Source organism: Antechinus flavipes, chromosome 1, assembly GCF_016432865.1.
Source record: "Antechinus flavipes isolate AdamAnt ecotype Samford, QLD, Australia chromosome 1, AdamAnt_v2, whole genome shotgun sequence".
NCBI classification, from domain to species: Eukaryota; Metazoa; Chordata; class Mammalia; order Dasyuromorphia; family Dasyuridae; genus Antechinus; species Antechinus flavipes.
In genome coordinates, this window is record NC_067398.1 from 223,788,527 (window position 1) to 223,812,655 (window position 24,129).

At 31.9% G+C, this 24,129-nt stretch overlaps 1 protein-coding gene across 2 annotated transcripts in view; it reads right to left on the reverse strand.

The window, feature by feature from the left end:
* The window catches only part of ERCC6L2 (ERCC excision repair 6 like 2), a 148,947-nt gene that overhangs the window by 32,210 nt on the left and 92,608 nt on the right, over positions 1-24,129 (reverse strand). For both annotated transcript variants that reach the window (XM_051996873.1, XM_051996867.1), the window contains 3 exons: positions 23,002-23,082; positions 17,810-18,998; positions 10,034-10,188 (listed from right to left, as the gene is read on the reverse strand). In XM_051996873.1, the coding sequence (XP_051852833.1) occupies positions 10,034-10,188; positions 17,810-18,998; positions 23,002-23,082 (1,425 nt within the window). The remainder of the gene's footprint in view (positions 1-10,033; positions 10,189-17,809; positions 18,999-23,001; positions 23,083-24,129) is intronic.

Below are 24,129 nucleotides of genomic sequence, written 5' to 3' on the forward strand. Positions count from 1 at the left end.
ATCAATTTTAGGGCATTAATAGGGCACTGTATAAAGGAAGAAGCTTTACTTGCCAAACATTTGTGATCAATGAAACTTATAATTACAATAATACTTATTAGGATTATGTCCTAAGTTAGTACAGCTCCTCATCTGGCCCCCTAGAAGCTCCATATGTTTTATATACAGATTGTCATTAATCACATTATCTTATTGTTCCTCACAAAATCTCTGCGGGCTAATGATCAGGCTTCTTTTTGTTTCTAAGTAAGAGAACAGGTACATACTTTATACCCACTCTCAGTTTTCCATTCATTGAAGGTAACATTGAAGTAATTTATTGACTCTCAAAATTAGCCATAATTGATCATTTTTATAAAGATAGGAACATAAAAGGCAATAAATGACCTGAATTCAGTAATATAGTTTCACTTAAATAATTTCTTGAGTTTGAGAAGCACTAAAAAAACCATACATATATATATATAATGTGTGTGTGTAGAATATGTTATACACACACACACCCCTCTTAAATCAAATACTCAACTATAGAAATAAGCCACATAAAATGATTTTAAAAATATCAAAAGGATTAATTCCACAACATGCGGAAATCATAATTCTCACAGAGCAAATTTGCAAACTAATCATTTGTGATCAATTATTTAAAAGCATGGCTCCATTCACTGTCTTAAAAAATAGTACAATAGAATGCTGTACTCCTTAAATTCTGCTCATTGTAAACTGTCTATTCCATCACTGCTAAATTCAAAAGCTATATAAACACACCACAATCAAACCCACTATAGCTGATAGAAATCCCTTATTTAAGTAATCTACAAAATGCCCATCTAGTACAAATACAAAAAAGAGGAGTTCTTAATAACACAACTTTTTGTATTTACAGTATTCTGAACGGCACTTAAACCTGCACTGGGTATACAAAAGGAACTTCCCCCCCAACCCCCCAGGCTGACAGGATTCTTAGTTCTCTCATTTACACCACACTGCAATAACATAAAGAGGGGTTTACCATTAATCCAGGTTTTACTACAAAGCATCCCGTTATTTCTCTGTCAAACACTGGTAAGAGTGCCAAGTGTCTGTCATCCAATTCAGGGGATTAAGTCTTCTTTTATAGTGTGATACTTGTACCAATTTATAAAAATACAGATATAGTTTCTTAGAGTTGGTCACAGTCTATATTTTGGCCTGGATTCTTGCCACAGAGGTTGAATATGACAGCTGGCAGGAAACTGAGGGGAGAATATATCCTCCCCTTTTCAGTCACCACATTTCAGTTGCCATAGTGATTAATCCTCAATTGAATGCTGTCTTTGTATATTTCTTTTCAGTAAAACTTTAAGTAAACTTAAGTTGAAAACATTCAGTTGATTGAAAAAAAAAAGAGGTACTACATCACAAACAGGTACAGTAAAGTTTTGTGACATATTCCTCCATATTAAAAGAACAAATTAACTTTAATAAGGGTTATCAACTCCTTTTAAACTCTTAAATATCTCCTGCCTTTAATTTTGAGATTTTGCTGGATAGGGTCCTCCATCTTGCCATGAAATGACTTGTCTTTTAAAATGTGCTAACTTAATAAAGAGCTCTAAAGCACCTAATTGTAATCTGAGGCAAAACTTATTTATGTAGAATGTACCATTTAAAAAGGAACCAGGATTTTACAAAAATCAAGTTTTAACTCAGTGTAGTGGATTCAATATATTTTAATGAGATTCTACAAAGCATAAACTTTAAATTGAAAATAAAAAAGGGCAAGCTAAGAAAAAACATTAACAAAAATGAAAAAGCTCGGAACAACTCTGAGGCTCTAAATTGCAGGAAAGGTTGTGATCTGCCTTTTGTATGTAGTTCCTTCTCTTATGGTGTATGAAATTATGGTATACTGAAGTAAAATCACAGATTCTAGACTTACTCTAGTTATCAGTAAGAAAAAAAAGAGAAAACAAAACAAAAATAAACTATCACTTTACTTGAGGTTTTCTCTTGAAAGTTTGAAATAATAATGGGTAAATACATGACTTTTTTTTTTAAAAAAAAGCTCAAAGACCCTATCTACATAAAAAAGAGATTCTACAAAACAATAGAAAATTATCTTTTATAAGTTTTTTCTTTCCCAATTTAAATACGTTCTTCTTGAAACCTGATTAAAATATTTTACCCAGTACATCTGATGTTTTCCTTCAGTGTGAAATTTTAACAAATTATTGCTATTATTCACAGCTTTATGCAAAAAAAAAGCTTGATTTGTTTTGTTTTCTTAGAAAAAGGTTCCACGCAGCTGCATCTGAGGATATATATACATAAAATTACTTGAAATTTAGGCAAATTTTTCCTTTTAAAACATTAGAACACAAAATTCAGAATAACTTGGAGCAAACAAATATTTCAGACAAAAGTCAACATCAAAGAGACTGTATGAAGTGATATGTGTAGAGATTTAGGAATTCCAGAAGCTAGAGGTTTTTTAGATATATTCTAACACTACTAATGATGAACTTTTATTTTTTTATTTCTTTAAGCCCTTATTTGGCTCTTTTCTTTCTTCCCAAGTTTAGATGCTTATCACATACACACCTAAAAACTATCTCACTCCATGACACCACAGCTTATGATATGACTGTTAAGAGTATCGAAGCAAAGTTGAGAAGAAAAAATTCAATCAGTGACTGAGATAGGCTTTTTCTTAGTAACTTTGTAGGAGAGCTTTCTAAATGCCATCTATATTTCCTCTAAAAGGGCTAAACTTTACAAAAGGGTTCACAACCAAACTTTACAAAAATCTTTAGCTTAACATCCTCATATTCACACCAAAGATTTCTGACCACATCTACTGAGGGAGGGATGATATTTCTATTTTATTTTCTCAAATGAACAACAAACTGAAAACTTGCACAAGACTGATGGCACAAGATGATGACATTTCTCACTCATTAAGAAATCACAGGATGACAGAACTGAAGTTTGGAGAAACCTTGGAGACAGTCTCAGACATTTATCCGTTGAGACCATGGGAAAGTCATAAAATCTCTCTTCACCTCGGTTTTATCTTTTAAAAAGGAGATAATAATAATAATACCTACTTGAAAAAGTTATTGTGATTTTCAACACAAGTAACTTATATATTCTGAAAACCTTAAACACCAGATAAAGCCCAGTTATTATCACAGATAAGAAAGCTGCAGCCAAGACAGGTTTACCAGTCTTGCTGAGGGTCACACAGGCAATAAAGCGCTAAAAGAGGAGATGTGAACCCAGGTCTTCTGACTCCAGAGTCAATATTCTTTCTATTTTATCATATTACCTCCCCTTTCTGTCATTGATACTGAGCGCTGAAAATCAGCTGAATTGAAGAAATTTTTTAAGAGGTATTAACTCTATTAACTTTAGAGAGGAAAGTTACCATGACTAACTTTCCAGTACTCAACTTGGAATCATTACTATAAGCCTAATATATCTTATTTTTGGGCTCTGTGTCAATGCTACAAAGACAACACAAAGCCCTGTAGGGGGACTTTTTGTTGTTCAGTTGTGTCCATGGATTGTAGCATGCCATTATTGTCCACGGAGTTTTCTTGGCAAGTAGTTAGATTAGTTATTGCTAATAGGAAGAAACTAGGAAAATGTATTCCCATAGGAAAGAATGCTGTCTCAAAGCAAGTCAATGGAAAATATCTGTGCAGTTTTCATTATTTTTTTCTATGTTATTCCAATTATAACTTGTTTACGTATATTCTACTAAAAATACCTTTTTCATCAATCCCCTAACTCTGTACTTGGTAATTTTAGCATCAGGTTACCACTGAATCATCTTAACTCATCTTTTAATTCTTTTAACCTCTTTAACTTCTTTAACCTTCAATTTATTTTTTGTCTTCTCAACATAGCCATAAGACTAGATATTGGTCAGCCACTGGAGAGAGAATGAGGCTATGAGATTTTTCATGGTCCAATTCTCCCCTTGTGTACTAAGACAAAATGCTTTGACCAAATCGAGAAATTGCAGAGCCCTTAACTAATTCTTTGACAAAAACATGAAAAAATAATCTCAATGAAAATTAAGAGATGATTCTTTCCATAAATTCAAAAGTAAATAACACAAAAGTTTTTTAAAATCCTACTTTAAGAAATATTCTATGATCTTTTGTGGCATATTTGTGATGTTTTGTTTTGTATATTCTCAATTCTAACAAAATAAGTTTGCATAAAGAAAAGGATATTTAAAGACTGGAAGGTTTATGGAATTTTGTTGACTCTCTATTCATTGATATTTTAAATAGCAGATAATAATAATAATACCTACTTGAAAAAGTTATTGTGATTTTCAACACAAGTAACTTATATATTCTGAAAACCTTAAACACCAGATAAAGCCCAGTTATTATCACAGATAAGAAAGCTGCAGCCAAGACAGGTTTACCAGTCTTGCTGAGGGTCACACAGGCAATAAAGCGCTAAAAGAGGAGATGTGAACCCAGGTCTTCTGACTCCAGAGTCAATATTCTTTCTATTTTATCATATTACCTCCCCTTTCTGTCATTGATACTGAGCGCTGAAAATCAGCTGAATTGAAGAAATTTTTTAAGAGGTATTAACTCTATTAACTTTAGAGAGGAAAGTTACCATGACTAACTTTCCAGTACTCAACTTGGAATCATTACTATAAGCCTAACATATCTTATTTTTGGGCTCTGTGTCAATGCTACAAAGACAACACAAAGCCCTGTAGGGGGATTTTTTGTTGTTCAGTTGTGTCCATGGATTGTAGCATGCCATTATTGTCCACGGAGTTTTCTTGGCAAGTAGTTAGATTAGTTATTGCTAATAGGAAGAAACTAGGAAAATGCATTCCCATAGGAAAGAATGCTGTCTCAAAGCAAGTCAATGGAAAATATCTGTGCAGTTTTCATTATTTTTTCTATGTTATTCCAATTATAACTTGTTTACGTATATTCTACTAAAAATACCTTTTTCATCAATCCCCTAACTCTGTACTTGGTAATTTTAGCATCAGGTTACCACTGAATCATCTTAACTCATCTTTTAATTCTTTTAACCTCTTTAACTTCTTTAACCTTCAATTTATTTTTTGTCTTCTCAACATAGCCATAAGACTAGATATTGGTCAGCCACTGGAGAGAGAATGAGGCTATGAGATTTTTCATGGTCCAATTCTCCCCTTGTGTACTAAGACAAAATGCTTTGACCAAATAGAGAAATTGCAGAGCCCTTAACTAATTCTTTGACAAAAACATGAAAAAATAATCTCAATGAAAATTGAGATGATTCTTTCCATAAATTCAAAAGTAAATAACACAAAAGTTTTTTAAAATCCTACTTTAAGAAATATTCTATGATCTTTTGTGGCATATTTGTGATGTTTTGTTTTGTATATTCTCAATTCTAACAAAATAAGTTTGCATAAAGAAAAGGATATTTAAAGACTGGAAGGTTTATGGAATTTTGTTGACTCTCTATTCATTGATATTTTAAATAGCAAATAATAAATAAATCCAGAGATAAATAACTATTCTAACCACCAAAACCAACTAAGATCAAATGCCCCCAATGAGCAGGTAAATCCAACAGCTTTCTGAAACAAGCCACTTACCATGAGCACCAGGTTTATTTCTGGCCTGCCCCCTTCAGCCATCACATCCGGGGGAATAACCTTTGGTGAATAATTGGCTTTGTAGCTACAGCAACCTCAACAGTCACTGCTACTAAACAATCATAAAAGATGTTTTTCACAGCCGTAATCCTTGGAATTGTCTTGTAGTTCGATGGATAGGGCCTTGTTAATGGAAATGACACTAAAGATGATTCATTATTACCCATGCCTTCCTGATGCTACTTAAAATAATTTTTTTATCTGACCTGCAGTTTAAAATTACTATAGATTTTTCCAAGCCCCTATCAGAATGAGAGGACCTGGCAAAAGGGACCAGTGTGCTTTTCTATCTATATCTTCAGCATTACTACTTCATAAATGCTTTTAAAAATTAGTTTATTTTCAAAAATAAAATCACAAAGTGATTTTCATTATATTATCATAGAGGGGTAATAAATTATAATTTATTTATTTGTATATATTATATTATCAAAATATTAATTATATTATGATACATTATATAATTATTAAATATATTACTATTAAATCATTATATATTGTGTATAATTTATATAATTATGTGAATAAATGAATGAATAAATATATTCCACAGAATTTCAAAGAACAAAGGATGTGGAATTTTTCTATATTGAAAAAAGAGGTGAACTCATAAGGGAAACCTCCTAAGAGATCTTTTTTATGAGAAAAAAATATACCTTACAGCTGATACAAACTTCAAATGGTTATGTTATTTAATATTTTCTCATTAAAATCTCCTCATATACTTAGTTCAAGTATCATTACTCCCATTTTAGAGAATAGGTAAAGATGGGGAGGTGGAAAGGATTGGGTGACTTATCCAAGATCATACAGTATAGTGGTAAAAGAGCTGAATCTCTTACTCAGATTTTTTATTGCTATACATCCACACAAAAGATTTTGTTATATAAAGCTTCCCAGGGATGGGACATGGAATTATTGTATAAAGCTAAGAATTATGTACATGGCAAATTTAATTCAGCTGTTTTGCAAACTGATTTTTTTTTCAAAGTTTTGCCTAAGTTTTTATTGCCGTCATTTTTCATGATTGCCTGTGAGATCTATTTCCTAAATATTCCTGAACATTTAGAAATTTATTTACTAATATTAACTGACATAATTAAGAATTTAAAATTTGCATAGCATATTATATACCTTATCTCATAAGTTTCACAATAACCTTCTAAGTAAGTTAAGTACTATTATACACATTTTATAGGCTCAGAGGCTTTTTTATTAGGGTCATGCAATTAGCAAATATTAAAACACAGTTTTAATTCAGGTTTTCCTGAACTGAAGTTTAGGTTTTTTACTCATTATATTAATGGTGTCTCCACATTACAACAAGGGTATATACATAACTATATACAGAATAAATATAAAGATGATAAATCAAAAAAAAAAACAACAACAAACAACAATCCAAAACCAAGTTAGTTAAATATGTTTGAGGAGGAGACAAGAATTTAAGGGAATAGAACATAAAAGGTACTGCTTGAACTATCTTGAAGGAAGAATCTTCTAAACAAGAGGCATAGAGATGGGATTATAAGCTACATGGCTGAACAGAGAAAAAGCTGGTTTTTCTGAATTGTAAAGTGCAGAAGAAGGAATGAAGTACAATGAGATTTTAAAGGAATATTGGGCAAGTTTGTAAAGGGCTTTCAAAACTAAACAAAGGAATTTATATTTGAACCTAGGAGTCAGAAGTCACTAGAATTGCCTGAGTAGAGTAATGATACTTTCAGATCTGCCATTTAGACAAATCACTTTGGCCTTACTATGTAGAATGGGCTAGAGTGGAAAGAAATATGAAATAGGGAAACCACTGAGCAGTCCATTACAATAATCTAGGCAAGAGGTGATGAAGGCCTAAATTAAGTCTAGATCTGTGCAAGTAGACAGAAGGACTTCGATATGAGAAATATTGTGGATGTGGAAATGGGACTATTTGGCATCTGACTGGTATGCGTGGTGAGTGAGCAGGAGAAGCTGAAGTTAACACCAAAATTATGAAACAACACAAGGAAAAATTGTGATGAAAGCCCAGAGAGATAGGATGTCAAGGAAGAGAAGGTTATCAGTAGATCAAACACAGCAGGTAGGTAGAAAAGGATAAAGACTGAAAAAAAGACAATCATATTTGGCAAATTCAAGATTCAAGAGAGCAGTTTTAATCAAATAATCACTAAATCAAATAATCAAATAAAGATGTTAGAAGCTAGACTGCAAAGAGCTGAAGAGGCTGGTCAGATGATTTGACATTTTCCTATGAAAATATGTTTGTTTTCTTATTCAGCTCCCAAGTTTATTGTGAGGATAAAATGAGACAGTAATAGTAAAGTGTTTTCTAATCTTAAAGTTCTATATAGATGGTAGCTATTATTAATTATGAAGAAAAAAAGACATGTAAACTATTTGGGAATAAGGGAATAAGGAAATTTTAACTTTTCCTTGACATTCCCATACCCTCACATAGGTCCCAGCACATGGTAGGCTTAACTTAACTTTGTGCAAAGAACAATAATACATAGTTTATAAAAGCTGGATTAGATACATTTTTAATTTTAAAAAGTTGAGATGTTCTTGGCCCAAATAAAGTAGTAATCTCGCAAATTTAGAATTTGTGTGCCTATCTTTTGTTTATTTCTCATACTTTCTCAGTTTTTAACAAAGATCCTTGACCTATATGAAATGATTCTAGGAATGCTGCTTTCTGATGCTGAAGATAGCCCTGAAAGTTGGGGGCTCTTTGTTCCACTCCTAGCAACATTTCTACTTTTTGTCTCAAAAACAAATTGGAAACAGCATTACTTCACAGAAACTTAATTTTAATCCTTTGATTGCCACATATAATTAAAAAGTTTTTTGTTCAAAAATGAAGTTTTGTCATGCAAAAAAATTACATAAGTGGTTATAAAAAAATTACTCAGCATCACAAAGCTTATTTAAAAAAACAATTTTAATTCTCAGGATGTAAGGTAATGCAATGGAAGATAAGGAGAATGTCTATTCATTTAATTAGATGAAATCATCTAATGGGAAACAAAACACACATTCTATTGCAAGTGAGAAATTCTGGAAGAAGATTCCTATATGCAAAATAATTTGAAAGATTAACTGAGGTCTCCATTTCATTGTGTATGTTTGGGCATTGTTATATTAATCTTAAAATTATCTACAGAATGAGAAAAATATATTTATGTAAAATTTTTAACTTAGCTGAAGTCATTTATATAAATGTCTAACAGTTCCTTACCATGTTTCCCAACCACTGGCAAGTAGCAGATTATTTTGGGTATAAAAAGGTTTTTTTTTCCTTCTTTCTTCCATTTGCTATCAAAGGTTCTTATATTTTTTTGTTGTTAAATCAGGAAATTAGAGGTTAAGTGACTTGCTCAAGGTTATTTGAAAAAAATAATTAGCTAGTGAATGTCTGAGGCTAGATTTCAAATTAGGTCTTCCTATTCCAGGCCCAGCACTGTATCCACCAACCCACAGAACAGCTTTCTTATAACCTATTAACTTAAAATACTGAATAATGTTGTCATTCCTTCTTCTGAATCCCCTTATTCCTGCATTCTTCCTTCTTCCCAGTTCCTAGTTCCCCACACTTGACCTAAAATTAAAAGCCAGAATCCTACAATATGTTGTTTACAGGAAACACACCTGAAGCGAGGAGATACATGCAGGTTAAAGGTAAAAGGTTGGAGCAAAATCTACTATGCTTCAGGTGAAGACAAAAAAGCGGAGGCAGCCCACACTTGACCTAAATTACAGAATTCTATCTAGGTATTCTAGTGCCTAGAGAAAACTCAGTTGTGGTAGAAGCACTTGAGGGGCCATTTTCTAGACCACTACTTATGCTCAGGAATTATGCTAAGATACTCTATAGGCAAAAAGCAGTATCACTCCACAAACCTACCAATGGAACTGCCTTGAATGCTGAAGTGTCTCTTCCCCAGGATTATAAATCTGAATAAATGACAACTTCCCCGAAAAATCTGTCCTCCACTCTCCTCATTCCTGGAACAAACTGTCAATCACTTGGAAGTAGCATGCTCCTCCATTCCTTTGGCTAAAAGGCTGGCTGTGAAGAGAAAATATATCTCTCTTCCACTTAGGAAAATTGCTGGTTACCTTCTCCAGGTTATGGTTCTGCTCACGAGAGCTATATGACTCAAAATGCTAAGCACTATATGCTCTATAATAAGGAATACAGATGCTTTTTCCTATAAGTCATATAGTTTCGGATCAGAAACCTTGTCTAGAAGGCATTTGTAGGTCTTTTTCATTCATATAGCAATCACTTTATTAGTAAATCTATTTGAAAAAAATAATTAGATAGTGGTTAAAAGTGCTGTTTGCTCTCTTTACCTTAGTGCTGCATACTGCTATGTTAGCAGGGAGCTGGGAAAACTGTTTCAATTCAAACACATCACGTGTAGCCCATCGGCTCATATGATTTTCTGCTTTGCTTGATCCAATTACATTCTGGTTGGAATGGATAAAAGCCACTTCTTGAACACCATCTAATAAGTGAAAAGGTGAAGATGAACATTAGAAAAATTTGATGATTAGCAAAAAAAAAAAAAATTAAATTCAATCAGTCAAAAATTATTTTATTACTATGTGTGAGGAAAACCTGCATTTAAGTCCGGTTTCTGACACATACTGACTACATACCCTGCATTGATAGAGGAAAGTTAACTTACCCAGGAGATCCCTATGTCAAGGGAATTCCAGATCTAATCCCAATGCCTATTCTAAATACAAGGGATTTTACTAGGTACTGGGGTTACAAAAAATTAAATACTTTCCTGTTCACAAAGATATATACTCTATTAAACAAGAGGAACAGATACAAACATTAGTATGACACATGAAAGGCAAAAGAGAAAACTTTTATGAGAAATTTGTGCAGACAGAAACTTATGCTCTGGGATAGGGGATATAAAGAAAGGGAGATAACTATGGAAAGCTTTTATGGAGGAGGCAGTACTTAAATGAGTTTTGAAGGAAGAAAATTTCAGTAAGACAATGTGTAGGAAAAATGTATTTTTAGGCAAAGATGATAGGACAACCCATAAAGCAAACATAGACGATGACTATTTTGTTTACATTTTAAAAATTCTAAAAAACTAATATTGTATCAATAAATACATTATTGTCATTATTTTATTGTTGATTCCTTAATGAAACAATCAGGACATTATTTAAAAACCACAATTCTAAAGCTTAATGGGTATTTGAAATTTTTCCTTTTTTTCTTAATAAGTATTTTATTTAAAATAAAGATTTAAAACTGTTTAGATCTAACCTTTCCCTTTCATCATGGTGTAAGACTTATTTCCAGAAAATCAATTTTGTTGTCAGTCCTAACTTTACACTTGAGGAACATTTTGGCTATCCAAAGATTTGTGGTAGAAGGAATGTAATTCATTTAAAGAACAATACTGGATTCATCTGTTTCCTTTAGCATGTTCTTGACACAATGACAACAGAAGCTTGGGGTTAAGGGAGTTTTTGTCTGATTGATTTTATTCAGCTTTATTATTTGTATTTTACCTTTCTTGTACCATGCCCAGAAAATGTCACAATTGGTAACATTTTAAGAAATGAAAAAAATCTGAAAGAGATTTAAATATGGCTAAGTTCTTTATTGTTTTGTTTTTAGACACCTATAATTTATTTAAAAATTATGGACATAAATGATAGGGAGAGAGTCAGGATATACAAAAGCTTCTCCCAACAGCTCTGGCAATGAACTCACTACCCTGATTTAAAATACGGTACTGTTTCGGTTTTAGGCCTCTCACAAACAGAACATGCCACATTATCTAAAACTATGAAGCATTTGATAAAACTATATTAATATTCCTCTATATTTTCAAATCACTATGTTATAAAGTTTGGCCATTAATACCCATATATAATTCTCAAAACATATTTCTGGTATAAAAAAAATTTCACCAATTTTAACATCAAGATAGAAAGAAGCCACTTGTGATATGAAAAAAGAAAAAAATGTAATTTTGAAGATAAATGATAAATCTTTTTAATTAAAGAAACAATGCTATTAAGTACAAGTTAACAATATTGCTCAGATTTTTAAATTTTTGGTCCTGACTTGTAATTCCAATAGTATGAGGAACTCAAGATGTGGAAATTCCTTCTACCATCACAGATTAATACTTAAAGAGTTGCTGGGACACTAAGAGAGTGACTGGGCCCACAGTCATAAAGTCATTTTGTTTAATAGGTCATGACACCTTCCACATGTCATTTAAAGTGGCTTATATTACTGATATACCTCAAAAAAAGTTTTCCCTCATAGTTCCTCTTGGATGAATTCTGTAGCATCCTTCATCATCTTATTCCTGAATTATTGCAATAGCCTTTTGGTTGGCTTGCTTGCTTCCATTGTCTCTCCACCATTGATCATCCTCCATCTTGCTGCCTAAATGATGTTCCCAAAATTAAGGGATCTGATCTAATCACCATCTCAGATCATTCAATAACCACCAAAGGTTCTCTATCATCTGCAGAATCAGAGATAAAACCACCTGCTTGGCTTTTAATGTCCTTCATAACCTGGGCCCTCCTATATTTCTACATTTCTTACATTTTACTACTTTCCATGAATTCTGTGATCTACTGACACTGACCTGTTTGCTCTTCCTCTAATATATTAAACACTTCATCTCCTGACAGATCATTTTTACTCCATCTTTAGAATTTTCCTCTTCCTAATGTTCTTTCCCTTGATTCCCTGGCCAAAGAAGTCATTCTTAATCATCCTTACTTAATTATCTCCAATTCATTTTCAATATATCATGTTTATACATAGCTGCTTGCATACTGTCTTCCCCATTAGAATGTAAGTTCCCTAAGAGCAAGGACTACCTTTTGCATTTATTTGTATTATCAGCCTCTAACATGGTACCTGGTACATACAGGTGCTTAATAAATGCTTGTTGACTAAAACAAAACCAAGTATACTTTTCTAGTTACTGAAAAAAAAGACATGCATTTTTTTTAAAGAAAGTATATTGAAAGTGAAAATCAAACAACAATATATTTATTATAATAACTTTTGTGGACCATTTTGACATTAATGTCATTCCAAAAGTATATAAATGCAAAGATGTGTTGCACACTTAGTCTAGTACTTAAATATTGAACATTTTTAAGTTTTCTGAACTGAAGTAAGTTTTCAAAAATATATTAAGGTCCTAATACATGTAAGGAATAGTGCTATGCTTTGGGGGAGGCACAAAAGCAAATAGGACACATGACTTACAGAATTTTACATATAGTCTAGTTCAACCTTCCTACTATATAAATATTAAACTGATGACTGGGGAGTTAAATTAAAGATTTAGCTTAGCTTATATAACCAAGACCAGAACAGAATTCCTAAGTACTCAAGCTTCAATAATGCATTACATACACAGATTCCATACCAAAGGATTTGCAACCTAATAGATCAATCAACAGGCATTTATTACACAGCTATTATATGAAAAGGATTCCCCTAAATAATATAGTTTAAATATATGTGCAAAATGATTTTAATCCTCTTAAGGTTTAAAGAAGATTGTCAAGACAGTAGTTTTTAAGTTTTATTTTTGCTAAATAGAATTCCCTTTAATAGTATGATAAACCTATGGATTCCTTCCCAGAACATTTTTAAATTTAGAAAATAAAATACAATATGAATATAAAGGGAATTATATTTATCAAAATATTTTTTTTAAAGTTCATGGGCTCTGGGTTAAGAACCCCTGACCTAAGATCTCTTTTTCTATAATAATGAGTGGCTTTAAAACTGCATCTATAAAATTTGCTAACAGAGAAAACCTGTCCTTCATTTTCTCTGTATCAGCCACTCTCTTCTGAGACCACATACAAAGATGTTACAGTATATTGTGATTTATACCAGGTTGGATTTATACCAGGAATGGACGACTGCTTCAATACTAGGAAAACTATAAACATAAAATACATGACTATTAGCAAAAAGGAAATGTGAAAACATTTTTGACAAAATAAAACTCATTTTTGTTAACAGTAATTTAAAAAAAAAACCATATCAAACTATTATATGATATAGCTCTAAAATGTTAACTATAACAATAAGACAATATTGTTTATAAGAAACATATCTGAAGCACAGAGATATACACAAGAACAGAATATATTATGCTTCAGATGAATTTAAAAAGCAGAGGCAGTGATCCTGACCTCAGACAAAGCAAAAGTGAAAACAGATCTAATTAAAAGAGTTAAGGAAGGAAACTGTACCTTAATGAGGTAATATCAACGTGAAATATAAATGCATCAAGTGGTATAACATAAAAATTCTTAGAGGAGAAGTTAAGTGAGTTAGGAAGAAATAGATAGCAAAACCATATTAGTGAGGTATATCAATTTCCTTCTCTCAGAACTAGATAAATAAAACCACAAATTAAACAAGAAAGAAGTCAAGGAGGTGAACAGAATTTTAGAAAAGTTGGATATGACAGATTTCTGGAGAAAACTGAACGGGAATAGGAAAGAATATACTTTTTTCCTCAATGGTATGTGGCACTTACACAAAAACTGACCATGTCCTAGGGCATAAAAACTTCATAATCAAATGTAGACAGGCAGAAATATTAAATGCATCCCTTTCTAATCATGATGCAACATAAATTATGTGTAATAAAAGGCCAGGGAAAAATAAATCAAAATTAATTGCAAGCTAAATAATCTAATGCTAATGAATCAATAAATCAAACAACAAATTTAGATACAATCAATAATTTTATCCAAGAGAATGTCAATAATGAGACAACATACTAAAACTTATAAGATACAAAATAGTTCTTAGGATAAATTTTTAATCTCTATATGCTTAAATTAATAAAATACAGAAAAAGGAGATCAATTAATTGGGCATGCAATTAAATAAGTTGGTAAAAGGACATAGTGAAAACCCCCAATTAAATACCAAATTGGAAATTCTAAAAATCAAAGGAGATTAATAAAACTGAAAGCAAAAAGTTATTGTACTAACAACTAAAATTAAGAGTTGGTTTTATGAAAAAAAAAAAAAAAGATAAATCTTTGGTTAATTTAACAAGAAGAAAACCAAATTACCTGGATCAAAAATGAAGAGTGAATTTATCACCAATGAAAATGAAATTAAAGCAATAATTAGGAGCTATTTTTCCCAAATGTTTATCAGTAATTCTGATAATCTAACTGAAAAGGATGAATATTTACAAAAATATAAATTGCCCATATTAAGAGAAGAGGAAATAAAATACTGAACCCCATTGTAAAAAAAAAAAAAAAATGAACAATCAATGAATTCCCTAAGAAAAATCCCCAGGGCCAGATGGATTTAGAAATTAATTCTACCAAACATTTAAACAACAATTAATTTCAATACTATATAAACTATTTAGAAAGCCAAAACTGATAAAGAAAATTTTAGGACAATTTCCCTAATGGAAAAATTTTGAATAAAATATCAGTAAAGGGATTACAGCAATTCATCACCAGGATAATACACTATGACCAAATAGGATTTATACCAGGAATGCAAGGCTGGTTCAATATCAGGAAAATTATCTGCATAACTAGTCACATCAATAACAAAAGTAACAGAAATCATAATTATTTCAATAGATGCAGAAAAAAACCTTTGGCAAAATACAGCACCAATTCCTATTAAAAACACGAGAAAGCATAGGAATAAATGGAGCTTTCCTTAAAATGATAAGCAGCATCTATCTAAAACCATCAGCAAGCATTACATGTAATAGGAACAAGCTAGAAACATTCCCAGTAAAATCAGGGTGAAACCATTATGAACACTATTATTCAATATTGTACTAGAAATGTTAGCTTTAGCAATAAGAAAAAGAAATTGAAGGAATTTGAATAGGCAATGAAGAAACAAAATTTACACTCTGCAGATTACTACAATTTTGTGGTATTTCCCTTTTTTCTACGGGCTTTCAAATGTTGACAATGACTAAGAAATTATATCTATTAATTCTTTATATATTTCTTCTAGATCTGATGATTTGAAATTATCAAGGGTAGCTAGTTGCTGTCTTACAATTTCCATTGTTATTAGATTTCAACTCTGTTATGTAGCTTTGCAATTTGTACAGTGAAATACAGGCTTGGATTTCACATCTCTATCTCTAATCCTTAGCTCTCTACTAGTCACTCATTTCTTCCCCCCTCCCATTTAATATTTTATTTTTTCCAATTACATGTAAAGATAATTTTCAACATTCACTTATGTAAAATTTTGAGTTCTAAGTTTTAAACATATTTCCATATTAATCATGGTGTGAGAGAAAAATCAAAACAAAAGGGGAAAATACAAGTAAGAAAAACTAAACAGATTTAAAAAAAAAAAAAAAAAGAAAGTAGCATGCTTCAATCTGCATTTCTTTTCCTAGTTCTTTCCCTGGATTTTTTGAAAGCTCAAAGGAAAAAAGGAAAATACCACAAATTTGTATAGGTCCCATAGATTAAAAGGGAAAATGCTTTTATTTTTCAAAAAAGGGGAAAAGCAGGAAGTCTAAAGATTCCACATGATATGACTTCTAGCTTCTAAAAAATCTATAATACATTATTAAAAAGTTGGTAAGCAAAGGCCTAGAAAAGGAAATAATGTAAAAAAAGATTGAACATAGCATTATACACACAGACATTCACAGGGAGAAAAAAAGAGAGAGAGAGAAAGAGAATTAGTTATGCTTAACTAAGCTGACTTTCTCTTTTGATAAGATTATTTAATTACTAGATAAAAATGCTACAGATATAATTTATTTAGATTTCTCAAAAAAAAATTTGACAAAGTCTGTCATATAAGGTGAGAAGATTGAAAAGGTAGATTTGAAATTAGGTAAACAACTGAACTGAAATGTCAATTTGGAAGAAGTTCTATAATGGAGCAACCCAAGGATCTGAAGTTGGCCCATTTGCCATTATTTGGATAAAGGTATAGATGGCATGCTTATCAAATTTGCAAATGACCTAATGCTAGGAGAAATGAGTATCATATTGGATGATAATCAGGATAAAAAAAAAGATTCTAATAGATTAAAATATTGGGGTAATACATTAAAAAATTTTTTTTAATTAAGAGGAATAGAAAATTCTTTAGTTTAAGTTCAAAAAATTAACTTCACTAGAACAAAATGAGGAAAGCACAAATATATAGCAATTTGCCTATTAACAATGTGATGTGGTGGCTAAAAAAAAAAAAAAAAAAAAGAGAGACATAGGATTCAGGACTGTAGAGATACAGGTACTATGATATATTGTGCCCTGAGCATCTGTAGCACAGTGTAAAGCATCAAATTTTAAGAGATTATAAACTGTAGAGTATTCAGAGGACTATGACTGGAATGGTGAGGGCACCAATGAAATGAATGAAAAACCATATGATACAATGAATAGAGAACTGGCTCTGAAATCAAAAGACAGGTTTAATTCCTGCCTTTGTGTTCTTAGTACCTGTATTATCTTGGGCAAATGATAATCTCCCTGGACCTCAAATTTCTCATGCCCATATGAGAGAGATGTATTAGATGACCTCTGAATTTTCTTCAAGCTCTGAGATGTGATCCTATTATATTACACTATACAAAAATTAGTTGAATGCACTATGAATGTGCAAACTGAAGAAAAGAAAACTCAGGAAGCCATGAAACGGTTTTCATATATCTGAAGAATTATCACATGAAATAATATTAAACTACTTGTAAGAGTCTTGGTTCAAGAAGGCACAAATAAAATAGGTAAAAGTTGCAAGGAAATAATATTAGGAAAAGTTAAGGAAAAATTTCCTAACAATGAGAATTGTTCAAAAAGTGGAATGGATTTTCCCAATCGGTAGAAAAGTTTCCCCTAACTGGAAGTCTTCAAACAAAATCTGGATAACCACTTGTTGAGAATGTTGTAGAAATCATTTTTGTTCATATATGGATTCAAATACATGACAAGTTCCAATTCTGAGATTCTGCTATCTGCATAGAGTTGAAAACTGAAGCCATAGCAATTAGATAAGGGTGCTGTGAGAATTTCTAATGGTGTGAACAAACATTTTAATAAAAATATTCAGAGAAAATTTATAATCACCTAAAATGTTGTCCATGGATTCGCCTTTCTGTTCTTGAATAATGTCACTATCTTCATTTGAAAGTATTTTGGGTTCCCTTTGTGGAAAATTGGTATTTTTTTTATTATAGTCAGGAGATTCTGTTGTAAAAGAAAGCCTGCATTTCTTATTTTTTTGCCTATGACTTTTTTTGGAGAAAGTGATTTTACTAGCTGCTGAATCATCATCATCTGAAGAAAAATCATTTATATTCTGAGTGTCACCTTCTAGATTTGCTGAATATAGCTGGCTTGTTTCCAGCTTGTCACGAAGGCTCATTTTGTTTCCTTTTTTGGGTTTAAACTTAACAGAGCTAGTTATTCTCTTTTTTATCCTTGATTCCAAGGACATCTCAATATCATCTGATTCATCACTAATATCGCTTACACTTTTCCTTTCCTTTAGAAATTTTTGGACAATATTCTCTGGGTGGTTTATCTTATTAACAGCTGAATAATTTACATTAAAGTCAGATTTCTTGGAACCTGACCAATGGTCAACACTGGTGGTCCTTTTAAAGGGATTTTCCGTTTTGGAATTTTCAGATACATCAAAGACTTGTTCATCATTCTTAGGGAAAAACAATCTTTCAGTTGTAAATTGTGTTGGAAAGATGATATCACTAGCATCTGAACTATCATCTGCTTCTGTGGTCTTAAGGGAAGGACAGGACTGTTCATCTTTATTTTTTAAGTCCCTTTTACTATCAGAATCAGAAGAAACACTGAGTTTTAGAGTTTCTGTCCTTTTTTGACATTTAAATTTATCTTTATGCTTTAGGTTGCTAGTTGTTTTCTGATGCAATAAAATATTTCCTTGACTCTGACTCTTCTGGCAGTTACTGACTCTATTATCTTTTCCTTCTTCTAGATAGTGCAAAGATTGATCATCAGAACTTTCATCATTAGAATCAACATTTTCATCACTTTCTTCAAACAAACCAGCTTTTCCCTCAAAAAACCTGGAAAAACCACACTGAAGTAAAGTAAGTTGTCCTAAAGAAATTGCAGTGTTACTTTTATCAGAAATTTTGTTTTTAGCAATTTTTGTCCTTGAGCTTCCCATGGATTCCTCATCACTGAAGTCACAGTAGAGATCAGATACTTCTTTTTCTACTACTTCCTCAGATTGTCTTTGTTTTTTATTTTCTTGACATTCAGGATCTGTACTCTAAATTGTAAAAGAAAAAAAAGAAGGAAGAATAATGGGAACATCCCCAGGAGAAAACATTACAATTCATAATCATTATTGATGGCCACTTCCTCTTGAGAATCAATAAAAATACTAACACAATATCTGTTCTTATTCATTTAGTATTTTAATGTGTACAAAGAGCTTTACATCTAGTACTTTACTAAAAAAGGAACATGGTTAAATAACAGTAGCTATGTTCTAATTGCTGTGGGTATTCTCTCCAGTGAGTCATATCAATATCCGGCCATCCTTGGCAATTCTTGTTCAAAGATGCCCACAAATTCATCCACTATGCTAGGAAGCCTTACACAGTTTCTCTTGATGGGGTATAAGAGTATAGTGTAAGAAGCTGGTTCAGTGAAAAGAATATTGGATTTGGAATCAAAGTACCTGAATTTGAATACCAGCTTTGCTACTTATTACCTGTGTGATTAATGACAAGTAACAATCTGAGTTGCTACCAACTCAAGATTTGAGGAAATGAAATTTTAAAAATATAATATTCCAGCCTACTCTTTTAGCTTTTCAGATGAAAGAGGACTTAAATGAAGGCATATATAATTATTTGTAGGGAAAAAGGGAAAAACTATAGCAGAGAGGCCAATCCTTCAGGATACAGAAATCAAAATCAAAGATCTCAATCTAAAGAACTGGAAATACATAACCTCTTCTTTTAAAAAAAAGTTTTATTTTAAAAACATACCAATAGATAGTTTTCAATGTTCATCCTTGCAAAACCTTGTGTTCCAAATTTTTTTCTATCTCCCCCCTCCCCTAGACAGCCAAGTAATCCAATATAGGTTAAATATATGTAATTCTTCTACATATGCTGTTGTTACTATGTACAATGTTCTCTTGGTTCTACTCACTTACTTAGTATCATTTCATTTAAGTCTTTCCAGGCCTCTCTGAAATCATCCTCCTGATCATTTCTTACAGAACAATAATATTCTATAACATTCATATACCATAATTTATTCAGCCATTCTCCAGCTGATGGACATCCTCTCAGTTTCCAGTTTCTTGTCACTACAAAAAAGGAATGGGACAAATTTTTTTGCATATATAGATCTTTTTTCCTCCTTTAGGAATTCTTTAGGATACAAGCCCAGAGAGACACTTCTGAATCAAAGGGTAAGCGCAATGTGATATCCTTTTGCACATTGTTCCATATTGCTCTCCAGAACGGTTGAGTCAGTTCACAACTCCACCAACAATGTATCAGTGTCCCAGTTTTTCCATGTCTTCAACATTCATCATTTTCTTTTTCTGTCATCTTAGTCAATCTGAAAGGTGTATAGTGGTACCTAAGAGTTTTGTCTTAATTTGCATTTCGCTAATCACTAATGATTTAGAACATTTTTTCACATGACTATAAATGGTTTTAATTTCTGCATCTGAAAATTATCTGTTAACATCCTTTGACTATTCATAATCTCCTCTTATATAGGGGTTAAAGTAGTTTGAAAAAATTTTCCACTATGTGTTCAAGCATTCAAGATTCACAAACTACAACAGTTTCCTAATCAAAACAATCAAAAAACAAATAATGACAGAAAATTGGTTAAAAATAAGATCCAGAGACTCCACTGAGCCATCATTAATAAATGCAATATAAAGATATTAAGAAATAATTTCTGCAACATAAATACAAAATTGTATTATGTCATTGGTAAAGCTTTCAATCAGCAGTAAAGCATTCCTTACTGATTAATCAAACAGAAATAAAGATATTTTCTGTATCAGAATACTCTCAAGAGTTTAATATTTATGTAAATCATGGATGAAGGACATGAACAGACAATTGTCAGAAGAAAAAATTAAAGCCATTTCTAGTCATATGAAAATATTCCTTAAATTACTATTGATTAGAGAAATGCAAATTAAGACAACTCTGAGATACCATTACACACTTCTCAGATTGGCTAAGGTGACAGGAAAAAATAATGATAAATATTGGAGGGGATATGGGAAAACTGGAACATTAATACATTTTTGGTGGAGTTGTGAGCTGATCCAACTATTCCAGAGAGTAATTTATAACTATGCAAAGGGCTATCAAGCTATGCATACACTTTGATGTATCAATGTCTCTACTGAGTCTGTATCCCAAAGAGATCATAAAAAAGGGAAAAGGATCTACATGTGCAAAAATGTTTGTGGCAGCCCTTTTTGTAGTGGCAAGAAACTGAAAACTGAGTGGATGCCCATCAGCTGGGGAATGGATAAATAAATTATGGTAAATGGAATATTATTATTCTATAAGAAATATTCAGGAGGATAATTTCAGAAAGGCCTGGAGAGACTTACATGAATTGATGCTAAGTGAAGTGAATAGAATCAAGAGAACATATTACACAGAAACAACAAGATTATGCAGTGGTCAATTCTAAAGGCCATGGCTTTTTTGGATAATAAGGTGACTCCAGATAATTCCAAAAGACTTGTGGAGAGAGCCATCTGCATTCAGAAAGCGGGCTATAGGGACAGAATGAAGATCACAATATAGTATTTTTCACCTTTTTTTATTGCTGTTTGCTTGCTTTTTTTTTTTCTTTCTCATTTTTTCCCTTTTTGATCTGATTTTTCTTGTACAGCATGATAAATATGGGAATGTTTAGAAGAATTTCATGTTTTACCTATCTTAGATTTTTTAGGGGGGGAGAGGGGCAAAGGGAGAGAGAAAGATTTGGAACACAAGGTTTTGCAAGAATGAATAATGAAAACTACCTTTGCAGATATCTTAAAAACAAAAAGCTATTAAAAAAAAATCATGGCCAGAGAATCAGAAAGGACCTACAAGGGCATCTAATCCAATTTCCTCATTTTAGAATTAAGGAAATGGAGGACAAGGGAGATTAAGTAGCTTTTTAACAGTAATACAGCTTCTGCATGCCTGAGATAGGATTCAAATTCAGGTCCTGTGACTCTAGTGCTCTTTTCCCTATATCATGTTATTACTGTTATTACCTAATTATGCTTCTATAAACATCTAAGTTGTACATGATGATAACAATATATAGTATCCGTAGCAAATATCAGATAATCCATTTATAAAAATTAATTTGCTGTGATTTACAAAAATTTATTTTTTTTAGACAGCACTTGGAAGTATTAGGCCTTTTATATTCATTTAAAATTTAAGGATAAATTCAATGTTACATGAATGTCCTGGTAATAGGGCAATTTACTAACAAAGAGCTGTCATTGGATCAAAATAATTACTTTTATATGTAAGATACAAAGCAAAAGAAATGGTTTGATTCACCAATTCTCCCTGTGCAACAAGAGAACTGCTCGGTTCTGCAAACATATATTGTATCTAGGATATACTGCAACATATCTAACATATATAGGACTGCTTGCCATCTAGGGGAGGGGGTGGAGGGAGGGAGGGGAAAAATCGGAACAGAAGCGAGTGCAAGGGATAATGTTGTAAAAAAATTATCCTGGCATGGATTCTGTCAATATAAAGTTATTATAAAATAAAATAAAATAAAATATTTATATATATATATATAAAAAGAAATGGTTTGATTCAGAGACAGTACTGATTTGATTTGATTTTTTAGAAAAGATTTATTGACTTCTGGTTTGAACTGGCTCACTAGATTTTTGTTTGTTTGCTTAATTTTGTATTAATTTGTATTTCAATAATAAAAGGATCTTAGGTTTGGTAATGATGCAAATAAGCACAGTTCAATTTAATTTGAGAGTCATCATTTGATTCAAAGTCCTGCTATAAATGAATTTAGCTCAAAATTCAAGAATGGAAAATTAGTGTAAATAGCATAGTTCTACTATGGTTTTTGTGAAAATAATTCTCTTGACTTTTTCTGGAATGAACCTAAACCAGTATTTTTATTTTCTCACCAATATGAAAGATTTTTCTTGGCATGCATAAACATAAAGGAGAAAAGAAAAATCTCCAGCCATATACATTTATGTATTCTGGGGCAAAATCCCAAAGAATACTCACCATTTCTAATTTGTGTGCTGGAGGTCCTTCTTTCAACCAAGTAGTGGCTGTCATGACCCCTGCTTCCACTTGGCCTTCTCTCTACAACAGCAACAAAAGAGAATGCAAATCACTTAGAGAAAGCTATGCAAACTATGCAATAAAAACAACTAGATCAACAAGAGAACTGGTTTGCTAATTCTCAGACTTAACACAGAGAAACTCAGTGAGTCTGTTTTTCTTTTAAGATTCTTCAGTTTGCAAATTATATTGCAAACATATAGTAATTTTAGATAATTTTTAGTGTGTAACTTTTACTTTTTTAGGCTTAGTAAAAGTCATATTATACATCTAATATTAACAGTGTTATGAAAATATATTAATGTAGAGCCATGTATCATGAACAGTTATACATAATTTAGAAGATAAAATAATGTAATGCTTATATATAATAAAACAATTACTATCCCTATAAGAATCTTAAATAATTTTAAGCAATACTTGAACAGCAGTCTTGGGAAACTGATCAGCTAACCTGCAATCCTAATTATCACTAAAAGGTCCACAGGGCAAGTGGGCCACGCTGACTGAGTCAAGCAGTTGGAAAACTTGTGGAATAGGCAGGAGGCAAAATGTGCCAGGCAATTTGAAACACTGTCATCCCTACCTCCTTTCAGACTCTGATAGAGACAGCCTAGGACCCTGACCCCAAAAGCCTTGGGAATAAGCAAGGCTTCCAATTCACTGCCCACAACCATCATCCTTTCAGTCTGGTAACTTTTCTGCAGGTACTACAGCCATATCTGTTGAAGACCCAGAAAAGAAAATTCTTATCACCAGACTTTGTCACACTCAAATGATTTAAAATCAATTGATATGATTTTTATCAATAGCAATGACATCTAAAAAAAGTGTTCCCATCTGCTTTGTCGCTGCATGACTATAGGAATTTTCCATCTGACTTACAGGTAAAATCTTTTATATGAAGGTGATCAATAATATCAAACATAGCAGATGGGTAGAAAAGAATGAGGACTGAAAGAAAAACATCAGATTCGGCAATTATGAGATCATTGATAATTTTGGAGAGTGGTGCCAGTTGAATTATGAGGGTGGGAAATAGACTGCAAAGAACTAAGGAGTGCACAG